At 32.9% G+C, this 20061-nt stretch overlaps 1 protein-coding gene across 1 annotated transcript; it reads left to right on the top strand.

The window, feature by feature from the left end:
• The first annotated feature begins 19408 nt into the window (after window positions 1–19408).
• LOC108481460 (uncharacterized) lies at window positions 19409–20050 on the top strand. Its single transcript, XM_017784590.1, has 2 exons — window positions 19409–19630; window positions 19679–20050. Exons 1-2 carry the CDS (start codon window positions 19409–19411, stop codon window positions 20048–20050), a joined length of 594 nt encoding a protein of 197 aa, XP_017640079.1.
• The last annotated feature ends 11 nt before the right edge of the window (window positions 20051–20061 follow it).

Below are 20061 nucleotides of genomic sequence, written 5' to 3'. Positions count from 1 at the left end.
TATGTTGATCGTCCTATACTTCTACATAATTTGAGGTTTAATCTTTATATTTTAAAATTTTAAAATTTTAAAATTCAATTCATTTAATTTTTTTCATTTAAACATTTTAGTCCAATTATTATTATTGTTAGTAGTTTTCACCATAATTTGTACATTGAACATGTCTATTTTCTATCGATCATATATCATTTTATAATGGTAACCTAATTAATATGCTAAGTTGACAAATTTTGTCAAAAATTACTAATAATGTTAATGGTTTGATTGAGATTTATAAGTTAAAAAGGTAGGAAGACTTAATTTTAACTTTTTAAGTATAAAGACTAAATCTCAAATTTTGTCAAAGTACAAAGACTATTAACATATTTTAACCTTCAAAGATATATATTTAATCTCACACCATTCTCTCTCAATTGTTTTTCTAATATAGTGTATATTTCTATCGAATTCCAAACCCTTAAATCAAAAGAAAAATACGTTTCAATGTGTTTGAATTAATGTTTTTCTAGTTGTTCCAATAACTTTAAAATGTTTTATATAATACCTAAAACTATTCATAATCTCACCCCAATCCTTAAATCTGAAGATAAATGTGATTTAATGTGTTCGAACCTACATCTTCCTACATTAACAAAAATGTCAATACTAGTCGAACTAACACTTGTCGACAATAACTTGTAATTGTTGCAATAAAAATAATGCCAACTTTACTAAAATTCAATTCATAAAACATATATAATTTATTAATCCTTTAAATAGAGTCAAATTCATATCATTCACATATTGTATTCAATAATCACCTTTAAATTCAAATATTATATGTTTATAATAAGATTAAAATATATATATATATATAAAAGAACAAATTGATGAAAATTTTTATTGTGTATGCGCGAATGTTTTTCACTAGAGAAAAGTTATTATTATTTTTAAAGCAGACAATTGTTAGAATCTAGAACTAAATTGTAATTAAGATAAATCCTTTTAAGATAGCTATATTTTATAGTATTTTATTATAACATTCAAATTTGTTATAGATCCTACATAGTGTTCTATTTTTATTTTGTATAATAATTTTTGTAATAATTATAAAAATATGAAGTACACAATTTATTAAATTAATTTTCTATAACAACTTCTTATCTTAAATTTTAATAAAATTAATTATATTCCTTGGTAAAATGAAATAAATATATGAAAGAATGAATTTGGAGAACCTTTTCAATAGATTAATATAGTTTTTTGTTTATTATATTATTAAATATGTTATTTAGTTTTTTTATTATTTATAAAATTTATCATATGTATAAATCAAAATTTTAATTTTAATAAAATAATTTGATGAAATTAATTTATTTGATAAAAATATTTATCATATTTATAAATAAGAATTTTGATTTTATTAAAAGGGTTTTATTAAATGAATTTATATAATAAATAAGAAGTTTTATTTTATATTTTATTTTACATTATATATAAATTATTATGTTTCCATTAAGGAAAAAGTTAAAAAGAAAAAAATATTGCTTTAGCTTTGAGTAACATCTTTTAATTATTTATATAACAAGTAATTTTATATTCAAGGGTGAATGGAAGAGGTAGGCAACACTATTGGCCTGCCCTAAAAATGAAGAATTTTGTTTCAAGACTCCTTAAAACTTTTAAATTTATAAGTTAATATATAGTACAATTATAGTTTAGACATATAAAAATAATAAAATTCTAATTTAGTTCTTTTAAAAACTTTAAAAATATAAGTCAATTATAATAGTCCGATTTTTAATGTTGTCGAAAATGATGGGTTTGGAACCCCGTTTCCATAGTCCGAGTCTGTAAAGATTAATATTTAATGTTAATGAGACTGTTATAAAATATATTAAAGTTTGATCCAGTAATTATGCTGAATTACTAGTTAATTGAGGTACAATGACCAACTTGTAAAAGTCTTATCACTATAGATTTTTAAATAGTTGAGGGACCAAATGAGTAATTAGACCAATTTATTTTAGCAAAATATGGTGGATGATATTAAATTCCACTTTATTTTATTAATTTTAATTAAATTTAAGTTAATTAAAGTTTAAATTAATTAATTTAGATTAATTAAGTTAATAAAGTATATATATTAAAATTAAAGAATGAGAAAAATCCATTTCTCCATAATCTTCTCCATTTAGCTGAAAGAAAGAAAGAAAGAAAGAAACCTAACAAACTTTTCACTATTCAATCCTCAAATCCAAGGTAATTTCTAGTCATGTTCTTGTAATTTTTTTTATGTTTTTGAGGCTATGAGAGCTTGATTTAGCTAGCCCAAGTACCAATTTATAAAAATGTTAAAGTTTTTGAAAGTTTCCATTGTTGATTTATTGAAGAACTTAGTGTTAAATTGTTAGATTTTAATCTTAGATGTGAAAAAGGACTAGATTGTAATGTTTAATTGTTAGTTTTTGAACATGAGGACTAAAGTATATAAATTGTGAAGTTGATGTGAAATTTTTGTAGTAATAATTAATAGAGGGAAACAGAAGTATGTGATTGAGATCGGTTTCAAAACCGAAGCTCAAAATTGAAAGTTATAGCTATTTCAGTTTTAGAGACTAAATTGAATATAATGTAAAAATTCAGGGTATTCATAAAATGAAATTAATCTGGTTCATGCATATTATGGGGTGATATTATAAAATGATTGGTATTGATGAATTGAATTGAATAATTGTATAGATCAGGAATTGGATCAAATCAGACATAGTCAGGGAAAAGATAAAATTGTTAAATAGTCTTTGAAATTCAACTTTTTTGCTTATTTGACCAGGTAAGTTCCTATGATATGATTGTGTTTAAATTGTGATGTATTTGAATTATAAGTAGGTGTATATTTAGTTATAAATTGAATTGTTTACAAATTGATACAAAAGGTGAGTTATGGGCTAAATTGTAAAGAAAGGTAATATGAGTTGAAAATGCCTAGATGAGCTTAATAAAGTTTTTGTGCACATTTGTATGGATTCGTTATCAATTATTACTGAGATCCAACATTTGTTGCAGACTCAAAGATACATGTGACACATGTTTAGCCTAAATGGGTAACTTTACATGTATATTTTCAGCTTGGCCAAGTAATCGAATGTGTCATTAAAGATTTAACTTGGACTGGTAACTTGACACAAATATATATATTCAGCTCGGACAACTGGTGTAACATGATATTTATGTATGGTATGAATTTGATGCTCAAAAGTTTAAATGTTGGATTTATCATGAATATGGTATTAAAATAGTGATTTTGAAATGAATTGGTATATGTTTATATGACATTATGGTTGATTATATTTTATGCTCACCTTGTTGTTGTGATTTGCCATGTTAGGCAAACTTTGCCAAGCTAATTAGTTTGTTATGTTTAATTTCAAGATGAGTAAGTTTTTCGTTTAAATACCTATGAACTTACTAAGCATTCAATATGCTTACCTCGTTATTTTCCTTTTCCTTGTAGATTGTTAACTTACGAAACGTGTCTTGCAGATCATCATAAGCTTACACTATCCTGTTACTGATTTGGTAGCTTTTCAGTTGTTTTAAAGTCCAGTTTTGTGGCATGCACATTGTAACACCCTAACCAGACTCGACTGCCGAGTTCGAGTAACAAGTGTTATAATTGTACCATGCCCTAATATTACACTCACTATGACTTCAAACTTAATTTGAACCTATATACTAGACCAACCCTGAGGCATAGCCTTTAAGGGTTGCCTCTTTATACACATGAAACAACTTTAATACCCAACACGTGAATCTAACGGAGCCTGACTTGTCCTTTCTCATAAAGTCCTAACAATCGTTGTTCCTTCATACAAGGCAACACAATCATAAGTTCAAAATGAACTTAGTGAGATTCTATGCAATAGTGCATCGTAAAGACTTTATATTTTTAGGGAACAAGAATAAAGGCACAGAATTTAAAACCCCCTATGTTTCGTTGGGAACTCCACAGATTTTCTAGCGTAGTCGACACCTTGCCTTTCCTAATGCCCATCGTTGGCTGACCTACCCACTGATTTAATCACAAATGTGCTTTTCCAAATAACAGTTCCTTTTGGAACTTGACCTTGTCCCATTTCATCTTAGATTTCCATTTTTGCTTTTCTGGGTTTGACTCATTAAAGATAACCATATACGTGATTATATGGATTGATGACTAATATTGGCGAATTAACAGAAAATCTCACCAACCTTCTAATTCTTACCTTAACCCCTTCATTTTATATTGACTTAATATTGACTTATTGTACTACCCCAACAATTACCTTCTTAGGACTTAGCATGTTGAGTAGAACTTTCCCTTTAAGGAAATCCCTTTAATAATACCCTCATTCGCGACATTGAATATGAGATTTGGCTGATGGTTAAGCACTCCTTCCTTGAGGACTTGTACCTATAAGACATCACTATAAGACTTTTCCCATCTTGAACATTTACCAGGAAACCCCTATTGACAGATTGTTCCCGATGGACTATTTGTTTCCTGAATTGTCCCTAGTGCACTTCCACATTTGATAGTCCAAATTGAACTTTTTCGTACTAGATAGTTCTGACGGAAATTCTCTTTCTTTGTAAATTCTTGGGGTACTCCCACCCAAAGAGTCCTTGGCGAACTCCTTTGTTTCTAGCGGCCTCTTTGCTCATGGATTCTTAATATTAGAGCTTGCTTAGTCGTCTTGCTTTATCACATCCCATGCTGGTCTACTCGCCGAATGCTGGTGGACTCATAATGGCGAATACTTAAATACCTTGAAGAAAATATCCCTTTCTTTCACATCTACCGTGTTAAAACTGCTTATACCAATTCCTTTTACCTTCACATTTTAGCAGTTCCTCTTATTAACATACTTACCCACATTTCTAGACGTGCCAAGATCATCGTGTTAGATTGCTCGCAATGCGAGTCATATAGTGACTTCACTTTTATGACTTGGAAGGCTTCTCTATTCACTGTTCTAGAGGACTCCATCTCAACATAGGATGTACCTATTCGCAATTGGATCATGCCATGGGTAACCATGGGCTTTTGATTCCGAAGAATCATTAAACCCCTTTCGAGGTGTCACCCTGAAGGATCTATATATCCATTGCACGGTGTTGCCCTGAAGGACCAGTATATAACCGTTGCATGATGTCGCCAAACTCCCTTACATCCTTTATCAATCCACCCATTCCTCCATTCCGCCAAGGTCTAATCTTCACAAACCCGTTAGAGTAACTTCCTTCAAACTCCGTATTTCATTAGTTAATGTATATTAATACATAACATTCCAAAATTTAATATAAAAAGGACTATGCCACATGTCACTATATTAATACACAATTCTATCACACAGAACATACTTGCAAACTTTTATGAATTCATACCACCTTAAACACACATGACATGCTTAATCACATCGTGATCATATGCAACCATAGGTTTCAAATAGGATCTAAGGTAGACATAGACACAATCACACAAGTAACACACATCCATCAATCACTCAAGGGTAGAGTTCAAATGCTCACCTTAAATCCTTCATCCTCATTAGCTTAGCTTTCCAAATGCTAAAGTCTCCTTCGTCCTGGCCACTAAGCATGACAACCATATATTGGTTAAACCGAAGATATTCAAACCTTAAAAACCCAGAACCCATTATTATACAAAAACTTTTCAGGAGCCATTACTCTCTCTTTTGCTAATTCACAAATACAGAGAGGCTTATTAGCTTACCAGCTTATCAGATTTTTTATTTTTCGAACTTGAGTTTCACATTTACCACTCCATGCAGAGCTTTCCTTAACTTTTTCTTCTTAAGTGCAACTAAAGAAGATGGTGTAAAAGGAAAGGAAACAAAACAGAAATGAGGAGAATTCTATTATCAAATTAATCCCCTTTACTCATATATATAGCCCTACCTTGCATGGTCTCCATAGCTAATCATTTTGCCTCCCACTAAAGAACTAGATAGGTTCCAATCTAACTAGACCAGTAATGAGACTCAACTAATTTACCAAGCTTTCTAGTAGAGCTTGCCAACCTACCATCTTATTCAATTAATTCCCAACTCTCCTTTAATTTTGAGATATTAGTAAAAATTGGTGTGGCATACAAATGTGTATATGTCAATTTGAAATGATAAGTTTTAGCTTACAACCTTTATAATTCTTGATTTTGGTAAGGATAAAGCCTACATGAAATTATATATTTTTGGTAATGTGATTAAGTTATGTATGACACTTAAATTAGCATTGTAACGCTTCTAACCCGTATCCGTCACCAGAATAGGGTTACGAAGCATTACCAAATAAACATAACATAAATCATTTCTTTCAAAACATTTTAATAAACATATTATAATCTAATATTATACAAGAATATCATCCCTTATTCGAGCCCTCGAGGCCTTAAAATAACTTTAAAAGTGTTTTGGGACTAAATTGGGAACATTTGAAAATTTTAGGAAAAAGTTAGAAAAATTCAACTACAGGAATCACACGGCTGAGACACACGCCCATGTCTCCGGCCGTGTGGACATTCGAAGTAGGGACACACGGCTGTGTTCCAACCTGTGTCTATGCCCGTGTAACTCTCTGACTTAGGTCACATAGCCAAGCCACACACCCGTGTGCCTGGCCGTGTAAACTCTCGAAATGGCCTCGCAATCCCGTGTGGTAGTCGTGTGTCTCACACAGCCAAGTCACATGCCCGTGTGTTTGGCTGTGTGGACCTAAAATGTGCCTTAAACAGCAAGTTTACCATTTCCTACTTGCTTGGGCATTAAGCAACACAAAAACCATTTGTTTAACCTATCCAAAACACGATCAAACACACTCAAAACATGCCAAAACAATCATCCTAGGTACATGCCATTACAAAAGATAAAAACCACCACATTTGAGATCGGGATTACTGTTGGATGTTGAGTCGGCGATCAAAAGAGAAGTAGCTAACTTGCGCACAGAAAACAAAACCGTACGCTAAGTAAAACTCAGTGATATTTCTATAATCCGAACAATTAAAGACATAATGATACAAGAATGCATAATTTGAATTATAGGAACATACTATTGTCTAAGCTTATAATTGCCATATACCATTATTTCAATTTCATGCATATTACCATATCATTTCATACCAAATTCAATTTTCACATGCTATCATATTTGTTTTGTTTAACAAATATCTTAATACACATCACTAGCTATATAAATAGCTTTTCACATATCAATTCACATTTCATTTAAACAGTGACATTATCCAATCCATATTCAATTCATGAGTACATAACTCATATATTTCATTTGTTCACAACATATTTCACATTTCATTTTCAATCCATGATCTCATTTCCATTTAACATATCATGTCATTTCAATATCAATTATAAAACTTTATTATTTTTTTACCCCTATTAACACGACTCAAACTCAAATGGATACATGGATCCAACCAATACATCAGTTTGGCACCCAGTGCCTCATCGAATAAATCTAAAGTAATAACTGCACCCAGCGCTATATAATTGACACCCAGTGCCTCATCGACTTGAGGTCGAAGAAATCATTGAACTCTTTCTATCCTATGGCATGCCATCTATATTTGACTCAGCCCGATACAGTTAATAGAGTTCCATTTTGCTTTCAATATATATATATCCAATATCAAATTTCATATAAGCACATTATCACATATTCACCTATTCAATTCAATCAATATAAATTTAATAAATTCATCACATACAAAATCACTCCATTTCAATTGTAAAACACAATAGTTCTCACCTCCAATGCTTACCATATATAAGAAATCAAAATGCAATAATTTACAACTTAGTTCAGATTATAGAAACACAAATCGTGGATTCCGAGCTATTCGACATCGATTTTGTCTTTCCCCTTTTTAGTCGAGGATTCCTGTACAACGTTAGCTACAAAATTAAAACAATTAAAATACATTAATACTACATAATTCAATTCCACATTGAAAATTTCAATTTTTACACAATATTTTCTTAAATTCCAATTTAGTCCCTAAACTGAGACTAATTTTTATTCTTCACATTTCATCTCATATTTTTATGCTAATTTCACTTTAAGCTATAGTTAGCTCCTTATTTTCAATTAAACCCCTAAATTTTTAATTTTTCATAATTTAGTCCCTATTACTGAAAATTTTCAATTTGTTTTACAATTTAATCCTTTTCCATTTCTAGCTTAAAAATTTATCAATTTAATCCCTAATACTAAAACTATTAAACATTAAAAACATTTAAAATCTTAATAAATCCTAAAATTTCAACATGATTCAGGTAGTACTTAACACCAGGATTCCAAAAATATAAAAAATTACAAGAAAAGAGACTAAATTGACTAACCAATTAAAGTTGAAACTTAAAAGCCTTTAGGTGCCGTACATTTTTCCTTTTCTTCTTTTTTCTTTTTCTTTCTTAATTTGAATGTCTTTCTTTCTTCTTTTTTTCCACTTTCTTTTTATTTCATTTTATTATACTTTAATTATTGTAATTATTATTATTATAACCTTTAAACATATAAATTTCATTTTTAAATCATAATATATAACTTATATATATATATATTAAAGTATTTTATGAATATAATACCCATTAATGCCGTCCACTACCTAATATAAAGGTATATTTACTACATTGGTCCTTTAATTAATTTTTATCTTATAATTCAACTCTATCCTATACACGATTTAGTCCTTATATTATAACAACTCCTAATTCATGCAAATTCACTTAACCAAAACCTAATTAACTACACAACTAACTTCGCGAGTCCGATTTATGGAAATGGAGTCCTAAAAATGCACTTTCTGACACCCCTAAATATAGGGTCGTTACAAGCATGGTTGAACAAAAATTTGCAAATATGAGAAATTGATTGTTCAATGGTTAGTTGGTTAGATGAGTGTTTATTGTAGATCAATTTAAATGGTACGATTTGTGCTAAAATGAAGCTATAATGAATTGTTTGACTAGAAATGATTCAATGGTTTGTTTTCTCATGTTTTTGTATGGTTGATTCAAGTTAAAATGGTGAATTGTTGAGTTGAATGTGTAGGTTTGAGGAAAGCTTCAAATAGGTAACAAATGGCTCAAATTTTACCAGAAATAGAGTCCATGTTCCAAGGACCAATCTTCCTCATCGCAATGTTAGCCGACGACGAGTCATGTCGCAACCTCGAGTGGCTTGAGGTCATTACGTGAAAAATGTTTGACGATGTCACGATGTGGAGAAGGTGACATCACGACGTCGGCCCTAAATTTCCAAAACTTAACAATTTGGTCATATTTCGTACTCGGGTCAACAGTAGAGCATTTGTAAGCTTGATTAAGCCTCGCTTTTTATTTTTAATATAATGTAAAAGTGTATAACACATAATTTAACGTTTGAATAATTATCTATTTTATAACTAGAAATAGTTGCTCCAACAACAAATGTGGCATATTATAGCTCAGGCCTGACAGGTTGGGCGATGGGTGTTACATCAATACGATGCTGAAATTTTATTTTAGCTCCCATAAAAATATATAACTTAATCTCATCCTTTCAAAAAAAAAAAAGAACAATTCTAGCTTCACCATTGTTTATATTTCATATTGATAAGAGCAGCCCGACCTAATTCAAGGTTTATGATGGAGATGGACTTAGTTTTCCTCTAAGCCCAATCATAAGATCCAAACCCAAGAAATTGAATTCAAAACTCAACTTATTCGTTAAAGACTTTATCACGAAGAAAGCTCAAGAAAAAGAGTTCAAGCTTTAAGACAGTGCACTTTGGAGTTCAATATAGAGTGATGATGAATTAGAAGGGTCCAATTTTATTCATGGACTTAATATTTCAATCCTTGATGACAAGCCCATGTGGAAGATGTTAACAAGCTTAGGCGTTACACTTCAAAGATCCCAATCAAGCCTACAGCGTAGCCATGTTGTAACCAGTAAATTTTTAGTGCATTTTTAGAAGGCATCTAGGCATTTCTAGGTTAATATATTTTCATATTGATCGAAGATCTATTTCTTAACTTCTCAATGCACTTTGAATCACTCAATTTTGATTTCAAGAGTTCAAGTTATGACTATTTTAGTGAAGATTGCGCGATCATAATTTTTGGACGCGATTATTATAAAAGTTACAAGTTTCAGGATTTTAATTCGAGTTTAAATCATATTAGATTTGATTTTTAGGCTTAATTTTTATTATTTATGACTGTAATATTGTATTTATTAGGTTTTATTTTTTTATTATTTATTTATTTTGATTTTCTGATTTTTTTAAGTATTTTAAGTTATTTATGTAATGACTCGATTTTCAATGGTGTAGGAAAAAGACTGTTCTGGGACCCCATTTTTGTAAATTGAGCCTGTAAATATTAAATAAGGATATTTATGGAGTTATTATATAGGTGAATTGAAATTTGGATAGTCAATTTAGCCAAAATTATGGTTAATTAGGGCCAGAGACTAAATTGTAAAAGTCCAGTTGCTATAGATTTTTAATTAGAATAAAGCTTGGGGACTTAAATAACAATTATTCAAATGAACAAAATAGAAAATGGACCAAATTGAGATAGATGTTAGTGAGATGTGATGTTAAATACCATTAGTGTAACACCCCAAACCCGGCCCACATGTTATGGTCGAATCTGGTGTGTCACATTGAAGCATTACTGTATAGGTCATGTTTTATCTAAAATCTTTCTTAGTGAAAAAGTATCTTCGTTATAGATTAAAGTGAATGGAAGCTGTGCACCAGGTAGGATGCCGAAAAAGAGGAGGTAAGTCTATTAGACTGCTTAAGTACCAAGCTCTCCACGGATCCACTCCTAGACATGCACACAACCATTGCCACACTTTAATTGAATGATTGTTCAGGAAAAAACCATTTCGTTTTAAGCCTTTGAAAGCACTTGTTAATTTTTTTAAAACGTTTTCGTTGCGGAAGCTTTGTCTTATTTCACTATATTTTGAAATCAAATAATTTTTTTTAAAAACGTGCCCTAGAGCTATTCAATTTCAAACAATTAAAACAATATCATAACTAAGCTAACAAAACACACTAAAAACAATTAAAAATAATTAAAGCAGCCTTATTACAAATTAAAAACCCGAAAACATAAAGGAAATAATCTAAAATAAAAGTGAAGGTATAAACACTTATTTTAAACAGTTCACATGGCCACTCTGAATCCCTCCAGCTCCAAGTCCACCAATCTAAGGCTCACTTGCAAAGATGGGAAAAAGGGGGTGAGTTTGGAAAACTCAGTGTGTAAAGTATCCTAACCAGAGTCCAAATCAGTTCAAGCTTTACTGGACCTAAGGCCTATTCAGAAATCAGAGTTAACTGGGCCTTAGCCCATATCAATATTAATCTGGGCCATAGCCCCTTACAGTATCAGAGTATACTGGGCCTAGCCCATATCAGTATCAATTTGGGCCGTAGCCCTATTACAAGTCGAGATATATTGGGCCTTGCCCATATTAACACAGTTGGGCCCACTTCAAAACAGTCTCATATGGTTAACGCATGATAACCTCATCCAACCTTGCACTTGCCTCCGTCCATCCCTACACTTCTTGTGGGGAATAAATCACTCACGCCATCCCTACACTTATAGTGTTAGCACCGGTTACGGCACTAACTATAATCCGCAGTAAAGCTACTTATATCAGAATATGTGGCACAACCACCAGAATGGGTTCTTCCTCCATAACAAAACCCAACCCCATGCAGTATGACATGTATGCAGAATATATATAACTAACAAGGCATGCTTCAGAAAGACAGTCAGATTATAGCGTAAGAATAATTATTTACCCTCGAGGGGCGAAATTGTAAACTTACCCCTTCAAGGGTATTACGGTAATTCTACCTTACAGAGGTATTTCAGTAATTTTATCAGTCTTTTTAGGGTTTCATGCTCATTATAGTTATTAACATATTAACAGAAATACTTACCAAGCGTTTTTACTGAATTGGACCCGTTGGCCCTGTAGGTACCCAAATTTATCCAGGCCCAAAATCAAACACAAATAGAATAAAATAATAACAAGAAACCCAATCTACAAATGTCCATTTACAAAAAAAATTTAACCCAAACACAAGCCCAACACCACAAGGCCCGATTGGCCCAAGACATTTGAAATTTTCAAAAAAACCCTAGGGTCCCTATTTGCTCTAGCGCCGTACTGTACCCCCCTCCATGTGCACCTTCAGCGCACCCTCCGCCCGATGACCCTTTCCTTGCACCGAAATAGCAAGGCTTTCCTTTGTTGACCCTCCATAGACCTGCAAACATGACAAAGAAGGGAGAACACCAAAGAGCAGAGCCGAACAATAGCAAATATAGATTAAAATTTTATATTTGGCTATAAAAAGCCTCAAACACGAAATATTGTATTACAGAAGAATAGAGACAATCAAAGAAAAACAAAAAAAATTAAACTTCATTCTTTCATCACTATTTTCTTTTATTTTCTTTTTTTAAATCAGTTTTAAAACACAAAAAAAAAAAATAAAGAGAATAAAGAAGGGACTCACCTGAACCTTGAAGTGGCGATGTCGGAACCCTTGCTCCGTCGTTGGAACTGCCTCAAAAGGGGAAAACGGAGTCCTTTCTTTCATAATTTTGGGGTTAAAAGAAGATGGTCTTCGGGTACTCTAAAAAACTGAGACCAAAAACCCCCTTTTTGTGACCCCGATCACCCTCTACGGAGACATAACGGCGGCGCAAGGATGGGTTCTTTAACCCTCGCAGATGAGAAACATGGAAAAAAAGGGGGGTTCTTAAATTTTTGTAAAAAAGGAAACAAAAATCAGGTTTTTACTTAAGTAATAAAACGGTGCCGTTTTGCACCTGGAATACCAACACCGAAACGGCGTTGTCTGGGCAGACCCGTTCGTGACCCGACACAATCCACGGGGGGGAATCCGCGTGTTTCACCTATTTGGGATTATTACGCGTTCCATCCTTCTATTTTAAGGGTGCTATAATTTGGTCTTTATTGGTTCTTTTATTCCTTTTAAATTTCGCCGCATAATTTGTGTCAGTTTCAATTTAGTCCCTCTTGAAACGCAGTGCGTAGGGTTATTTATTTATGCGGTAAAGATATAAAATAAATAATTAAAAAATAGAAGGTATATACGTAAAGATATAAAATATATGTAAAGATATAAAATATATTTTTAATTTACTTTATATATATGATATATTTTAAAGTTTCTTAGGTGTTATTTAGTTATACTAATTTATGTATTAATCATTTTTTTAAATTCCTTTTATTCTTGCTCGTTTTGATTTTTCTATATATTACTTATGTTAAAATATTTTTATATATATTCTTTATTTTAAAGCTTATATATATATGTGTATTTATATGTATATATTTTTCTATTGTTAAAATCATTCCTATGAATCCCTTTTATTTGCTTGGTGTAATATAGGTCTTAAAATCCTTTTACATTATTTATTTTAACTCATTTTATGTATTATTCTTTTTAAAAATGTTTTATTATTTGCTTTAAAATCTTTATATATTAATTTCAAATTAGTATATCCATTTTTATATATATATAGTAATCATTTCTTTGATTATCTTGTATATTACTTATTTTAAAATTTCATTACATATATTCTATTTTTAAATTGTGTCGCATATTGTTGATATCAAATTTCTTTCTCACATTATTTATCGTAAATTTATTCGTCATCATACTAGATCATTGCCACTGCATGTACTATGGTTCGTTTACTTGTATTTCCACATTATTGCCATTCACATATGTAATATTTCTATTCGTGTATCATCGCTCTATGTCACACTACATTTTTATTTCATGTTATCGCCCCATGAATCAAATCTCGTTACATTCGTCCAATAAATTGTTTTGTTTTCAATCCAAATGAATAACATACTTTATTAAACATTATACTCATTATATTTCAAAAAAGGAAAATTTTCTAAAAAAGGGCAATGTTTTGCGTTTTGGAACATCGAGGAATTGTGCCCTAACTTACGGGGTTTCGGTTCTCTCGTTGGTTCCAAATAGCCAAATATCCTTTTGAGTTTTAAAATACACGAGATTCCAATTAAAATTAAAGACGACTTTGCGCTCGGGAGTTCATGGTATTGTGTCCTAACTTACAGGATATGATACTCCGATATCTCGAGATAAGGAAATCTTTAACAATCATTTTGAGCTAATTCAAGCATTTTTAAAATCAATGTTAATATAAACAAGGGATCGTATTTCAAATCCATTTCTCGATTTTTTAACTTTCGACATTAATACACTAACTAATCAATTCGGTACCAATTTTTAGGCATGTCGGGGGTGTTAATCCTTCCTCGCATGTAACCGACTCCCGAATCCTTTTCTCTCGAGTTTCGTAGGCCAAAAAAATATATACTGTTTTAATAAACTAAAACGTTTTATTAAAGCAAGGGTGATTCGATCACACCTGATAAAGATCGGTGGCGACTCCCATTTTAAATTTTCGCTTTCAAACAAAGTCGATTCCCGTTTTTCAAAAAAATGGTTTCGATAGCTTGGCGACTCCACATTGGGACTTTGAGAGTCGAGCCATAAATTGATTGATTTTTGTCTTTTGTCGAAAATTGAAAACTCGTTTTAAACTTATGATCCCTCCATTGTATTTCATTCGCTTTTTTTTACGATTTTCATTATGTTTATTATCTCGATTTTTCTTTATGCATATATCTTCACACATTGCATTGGATGACCGCTGTGGTCACACCCTTAAGTGGAAGTGAGAAACTACTCCTTCGTGAGGTCTTCACCTCCGTATAGGATAGTGAGTCGCTTTCGGGATACATCCGTACCTGTGTCTTCGTGAGCTTTTTATCTCCGTATAGCTGTAGGGAAATGTATTACCCTGAATCGAACTCGGTCCATATGAACCTATAATGGGTGAGGATCGAGGAATTTGCTGGTTCAGGTACCTTTACTTTAGAACCAAATCGCACGTAATGAGCCCTAAGAGCCTACCCTAGGTAGAACCACACCAAACCCTAGTGGTTACCCAAATAGGTGCTTAATTATTTCCTGCTTGCTTTGAGTTCTATTCTTTGTTTTAATACTGACTTGTTGTGTTTTGTTGTTATTGCATGACATCTCATCATAAAAGGGTGTTGATTCACGTTCGATTACTAGATAGGAGAGTTTAGCATGGAAAAAGGATTTCTTGATAGAGTGGAGGATAATGCGGCCGTTCGAGTGTGGTTTGAGAAAACGCAACAAGAGAAAGGAGATAGTTTGACCGAGGGATATGAATCGGAGTTGTGGGATTTCACTCGCATCAATGTGACCTGCAAGAGTTAAGGGATATATGGAACAGTTGGAATAGCGAGGTCAAGCAACTTTTTTACTATAACTACGGTGACCTACCCTATTTGCTCGATGTAAAGGTGGACAAGTACTTGTTCCGGGCCCTCGCGCAGTTTTGGAACCCCACTTACAGTTGCTTCACCTTTGGAGGAGTCGATTTAGTACCTACTGTGGAGGAATACACGGCGTTACTTAATTGCCCAAAGATTCAGGCCAACAGGGCTTATTCAAGACCTGTTAATATTCTGACTTTTTTAAAGAAATTGATGAAGATCACGGGGATGAGCGAACAATGGGTTGCAGCTCGGATCAAACAGAAAGGGGATAGTAACTGTATTCCTTGGAGGAATTTAAGAGACTTAATCTCAGCACACCCGGATATGAAAAAAAGGGTTGATGTTTTCGCCTTAAGCCTCTACGGTTTGATCATTTTTCCTAAGGCATTAGGACATGTAGATGAAGCCGTCTCAGATTTATTCGATCGCCTTGATAAAGGGACCACGCCCATTCCGGCAATCCTTGTAATATCCTGAATTAGGGCTTAATCGGAATAGTGGTTTCGTGACCACAAATCTGAGATAGAAATAATTATTTTATAATAATTTTGATGAATATGATATGATTGCATGATTGTGTGAAAATTTCGTGATGAAATTCTATGCCTAAAGTGTTTAAATTGAAAGTAGGGACTAAATCGAATAAGTTGCAAAATTTGCATTCTAGAAGTTTTTAGTATGAAATTGCATTGAAATATTAATTAGGAGGTCTTAAATAGCAATTTGACCAATTTCTAAGTCTATGGACAAAAATTGGACATGGATGGAATTTTTGGAAAGTTTAGTAGTAAGGGCATTTTGGTCATTTAGTTATTAAAATGAATTAAAAACAAAATTAAAAGGCAATTTTTGTCCATCTTCTTCATTAGCCCAAAATTTCAAGGGTTCTCCATAGTTAGGGTTTGTTTCAAGCTTCCAAGCTCCATAGTAAGTGATTACAAGCCCCTTTTTTAATGTTCTTTACGTTTTTGGAATCCCGGTAGCTCGATTAAGCTTATGTTAGCAATAATTCAACCTAGGGTTTATATTTGGAAAAATACCCATAGGTGAAATTTGTGTATTTTGATGTTTTATGATAGAATATGGGGTTTTAAATTATGTTAGACAACTTGTGCTACTCGGTTTTGAGTGAAAACGAGTAAAAGGGCTTAATCGGCAAAAATAACTAATAGTCACAAGTATATGTTAGAGTAAGAATTTGATGTTGCCATTGAAGGGAAAAATGATCAGCATGTTATGAAACATAAGAATAAGGAATAAAGTTTAATTCTCGAGCCTAGGGGCAAAAGTGTAATTATGCAAAAGTTTAGGGGCAAAAGTGTAATTTTTCCAAAGTTCGTATTAAATGCTGTTTTGATGAATGTATGTATTGAATAAGATTAATTTGGCATTATAGATCAAGAGAAATGAGATTTAAGTCGCGATCGAGGAAAAGAAAAGATTGTGGACTAAATTGCAAAATCTTTATATTTTGGTACCAAGGTAAGTTCATGTGTAAATAATGTAGCATAAATGTTATTTTTAAGTTATTAATGTTAATTATATGATATGCTGATTTTTAATCGTGAAATATTATGCTTTGTGGTTAATATTGAGTAATATGCAAATTATGTTTACTACTTGATAAATATGAATTGCTACCGAGTATCGGCCCGATATTCCATGGAAGGCGACAAATGTGAGATCGAGGGAAAAAGCCCGTTTGAACCTTAGGAATAGATTAGGATACAAGTGACATGTCACTAGGATGGTTGAGCATCCGAACTCGTTGAGTTGAGTCCGAGTTCACCTATGGATGCGAATGTTCGAACTCGTTGAGTTGAGTCCGAGTTCGTGAGATGTAACTAGGCAACCGAACTCATTGAGTTGAGTCCGAGTTCACTTATGGATGCGAACGCCCGAGCTCGTTGAGTTGAGTCCTAGTTCACTTAAGGGCGGGTTACATGATTTCTTGATTACATATGAGGCACTTATGTGAAAATTATCCGTGTATCCGAGTTGTATTCTAAGGTGTTCAACGGGTGAAATTTCTACTGAAATGGAAGAACACTTAATATGCAAGCGACGTTTTGGTAAGTTTTGTGAAATGGACATTTGGACAGGTGTGTTCTTAACCCTCGGGTTGAAAATAGATACAACAACGATAAGGTGGTAAGATGATGAATGATGTTTAGAAATGTGATATATGTTTTGGTGATACCATGCTAAAGTTGTTTGGTATATTTATATTGTTATGTTACTTGTTATTTACATATGAACTTACTAAGCATTTATGCTTACTCCCTCCTCTTTATTTACTGTAGTTTTGAACAATCCAGCTCGGGAATCGGGACGGGTCGAAAGTTCGATCACACTATCCAAAGGACTTTCATCTAGGTAAATGGCTTGTAAAACTTAAGTATGGCATGTATAGCAATATACTTATTTTGTGTAAATAATTTTATGATATGGCCATGATTGGTTGAGAAAATGTTTGATATTGATAAGTCATGGTGATGGTTAAATTTAGATCATGTTTGATATCATGGAAGTTTAATAGGTTATCTAGTTCATAACAACTCATGAAAAGATGAAATTTGCCTTAAAATGTAATATTCTGCAGCAATAACATGAATTTGAAAAATCACTAAAAATAGTATAAATGGAATTAAATGATGAGTAAGTTATGAAATTTAAGCTTAATGAGTCTATTTTCATATGGATTAAAAAAAAATAGGTATGTAAATTATACTTTATGAGATATTTGAAGCCTTGTGAAACAGGGCCTGAGTGATTTCTGGATCCTCTATTCTGACTTTAAAAATTCATAATAAATTGTAAAAAAATAATTAGAAGTCATTATTTATATGTACAGATTTTTTGTTGAGTCTAGTTTTAATAGAAACAAACCTTGTAGTCATTGAAATTCTTTATAGAGAGATATCTGATTCGTAATACACAGAGGTTAGAGCAGTCAAACCCTGAAACAGTGGAGAATTTAACTAATAAACTGTACTAATTGGCCCAACCAAAAATTCTAGAAAGCATTTAGTAAATATATATATGAGTCTAGATTTAGGTAAAATTTACGGATCTTGATTTCGAGTTTCGTAAGTCAAGATATGATTTTTCTTGTAACTGTGACGCGGGTAGCTAGAAAGTTGTAAATGTAGAAACAAATGATTTGAAGTTCTTAATTTGATAAATTATGTTCGGTAACCCCTCAAGCTCGACTCCAGCGACGGTTTCGGGCGTGGGGGCGTTACAATCCTAGCAGAAACTTTTAGATCCTTAAATGCATGTCGGAGAGCCGGCGAAGGAAGATTTATTGGGTGTGCACAGCTTCTACTAGTTGGGTTCCATAGCCATTTTTAGAAGGTGGAGAAAGTCTCCTATCAAGTTTTCTCCAAGGACTATTCCCCATTAAGGGAATTAGTGGCTACATCGAGGCGAGACGACATCTCAGAAGAGAAATGGATAACTATTCTCCAGAATTTGCAAGTCGAAGATGTTGAATGGAGGGCTCCGTGGTTGATCCCTGACGAAATCTTATATCGGTGAGGTAATTTTGATTGGGTCCCTCTGGCTGGAATATGCGGAGCTGTGGGATACGCTCCACTGATGGTGTTAAGGCAGTATCGATCGAGGCAATTTATACCAAGGACACAAGGGTTGGCACAATGTGAGCTATAAAGATAACAATTATAAGAGGAGGGTTCGCGAGATATCAGATGCTTGGAACCAAACTCGAAGAATGAAAGGATTCCCCACAAGTCCGATGACGACCCCCGAGTATGAATGGTGGTGGGGAAAAAGAGTCAACGACAACATCCCGATGCCAAGTCAGGAAAATGCCTGACCGATAGAAGAACATTTACAAGTAGTCCCATCCGAGTTAGAAATCATCAAGCGAGATTTTGATAAAAAGAGCTCGGAATTCGGAAAGAAGATAGAGCAATTAGAGGAGGAAAAGATGCGGCTAGGATTAGATGTTGACATCCACAAACTAGAGGCTGAGAAGCTAAGGAAAGGGAAGAATAAGGCTGAAGAGGACTTGGATAGTCTGAAGACTGATTATAAGAAGCTGCGTGTGTCAATAAGAATAGCTAGTTTGGGTAAGACATCGGATCAGTGGCGTCAAGAAATTGAAAAAGAAAAGGCTAGAGCCGATCACTGGGAGAAGAAGTTCCAAGATGTTTGAGTGCGGAAAGATATTTTGAAAAAGAGTTTGTTGGAAAGCCAGAGCGAAAAAGAGAAACTACAAGCTCGGATAGCCAAGCTGGAAAAGTCGCTACATCTGCATCGAAGCCGTAACTCTGTAACTGAGTTAAAGGCCAGCTTGAGCAAGATCGAGGAGATGAAAAGGAAAATAGAGGAACTCGAGACGACACTACAAGATGGAAAAATTCGAGTGGAATTACTTGAGGCAAACAATGAACATTACAAAACACAACTTTACCAATATCAAGATCAAATCAGAAATAGAGATTATGTCATGGGTGAAGCTGTGGCTCAAGTACGGGAGGTAGCCGATCATTTGCAAACCTTGGCAGTTCAGGCTGATGTAATACGAGTCAGAATCAGATCGAGGCCGAAACTTAGCTTGGCTTCTTAGGAAAGTTAAGG

The sequence above is a fragment of the Gossypium arboreum genome, chromosome 1 (assembly GCF_025698485.1).
Source record: "Gossypium arboreum isolate Shixiya-1 chromosome 1, ASM2569848v2, whole genome shotgun sequence".
In the NCBI taxonomy this organism is placed as follows: Eukaryota; Viridiplantae; Streptophyta; class Magnoliopsida; order Malvales; family Malvaceae; genus Gossypium; species Gossypium arboreum.
The sequence above is the reverse complement of the archived record's forward strand: the minus strand, read 5'-3'. Positions and strand labels throughout refer to the sequence as shown.

Excerpts from the sequence above, each read along its gene's own strand:
- LOC108481460 (XM_017784590.1), top strand. The coding sequence starts at position 19,409 with ATGCGGCTAGGATTAGATGTTGACATCCACAAACTAGAGGCTGAGAAG. Across the intron at positions 19,631-19,678 it reads GGGAGAAGAAGTTCCAAGAT|AGCGAAAAAGAGAAACTACA; the intron begins GTTTGAGTGCGG and ends TTGGAAAGCCAG.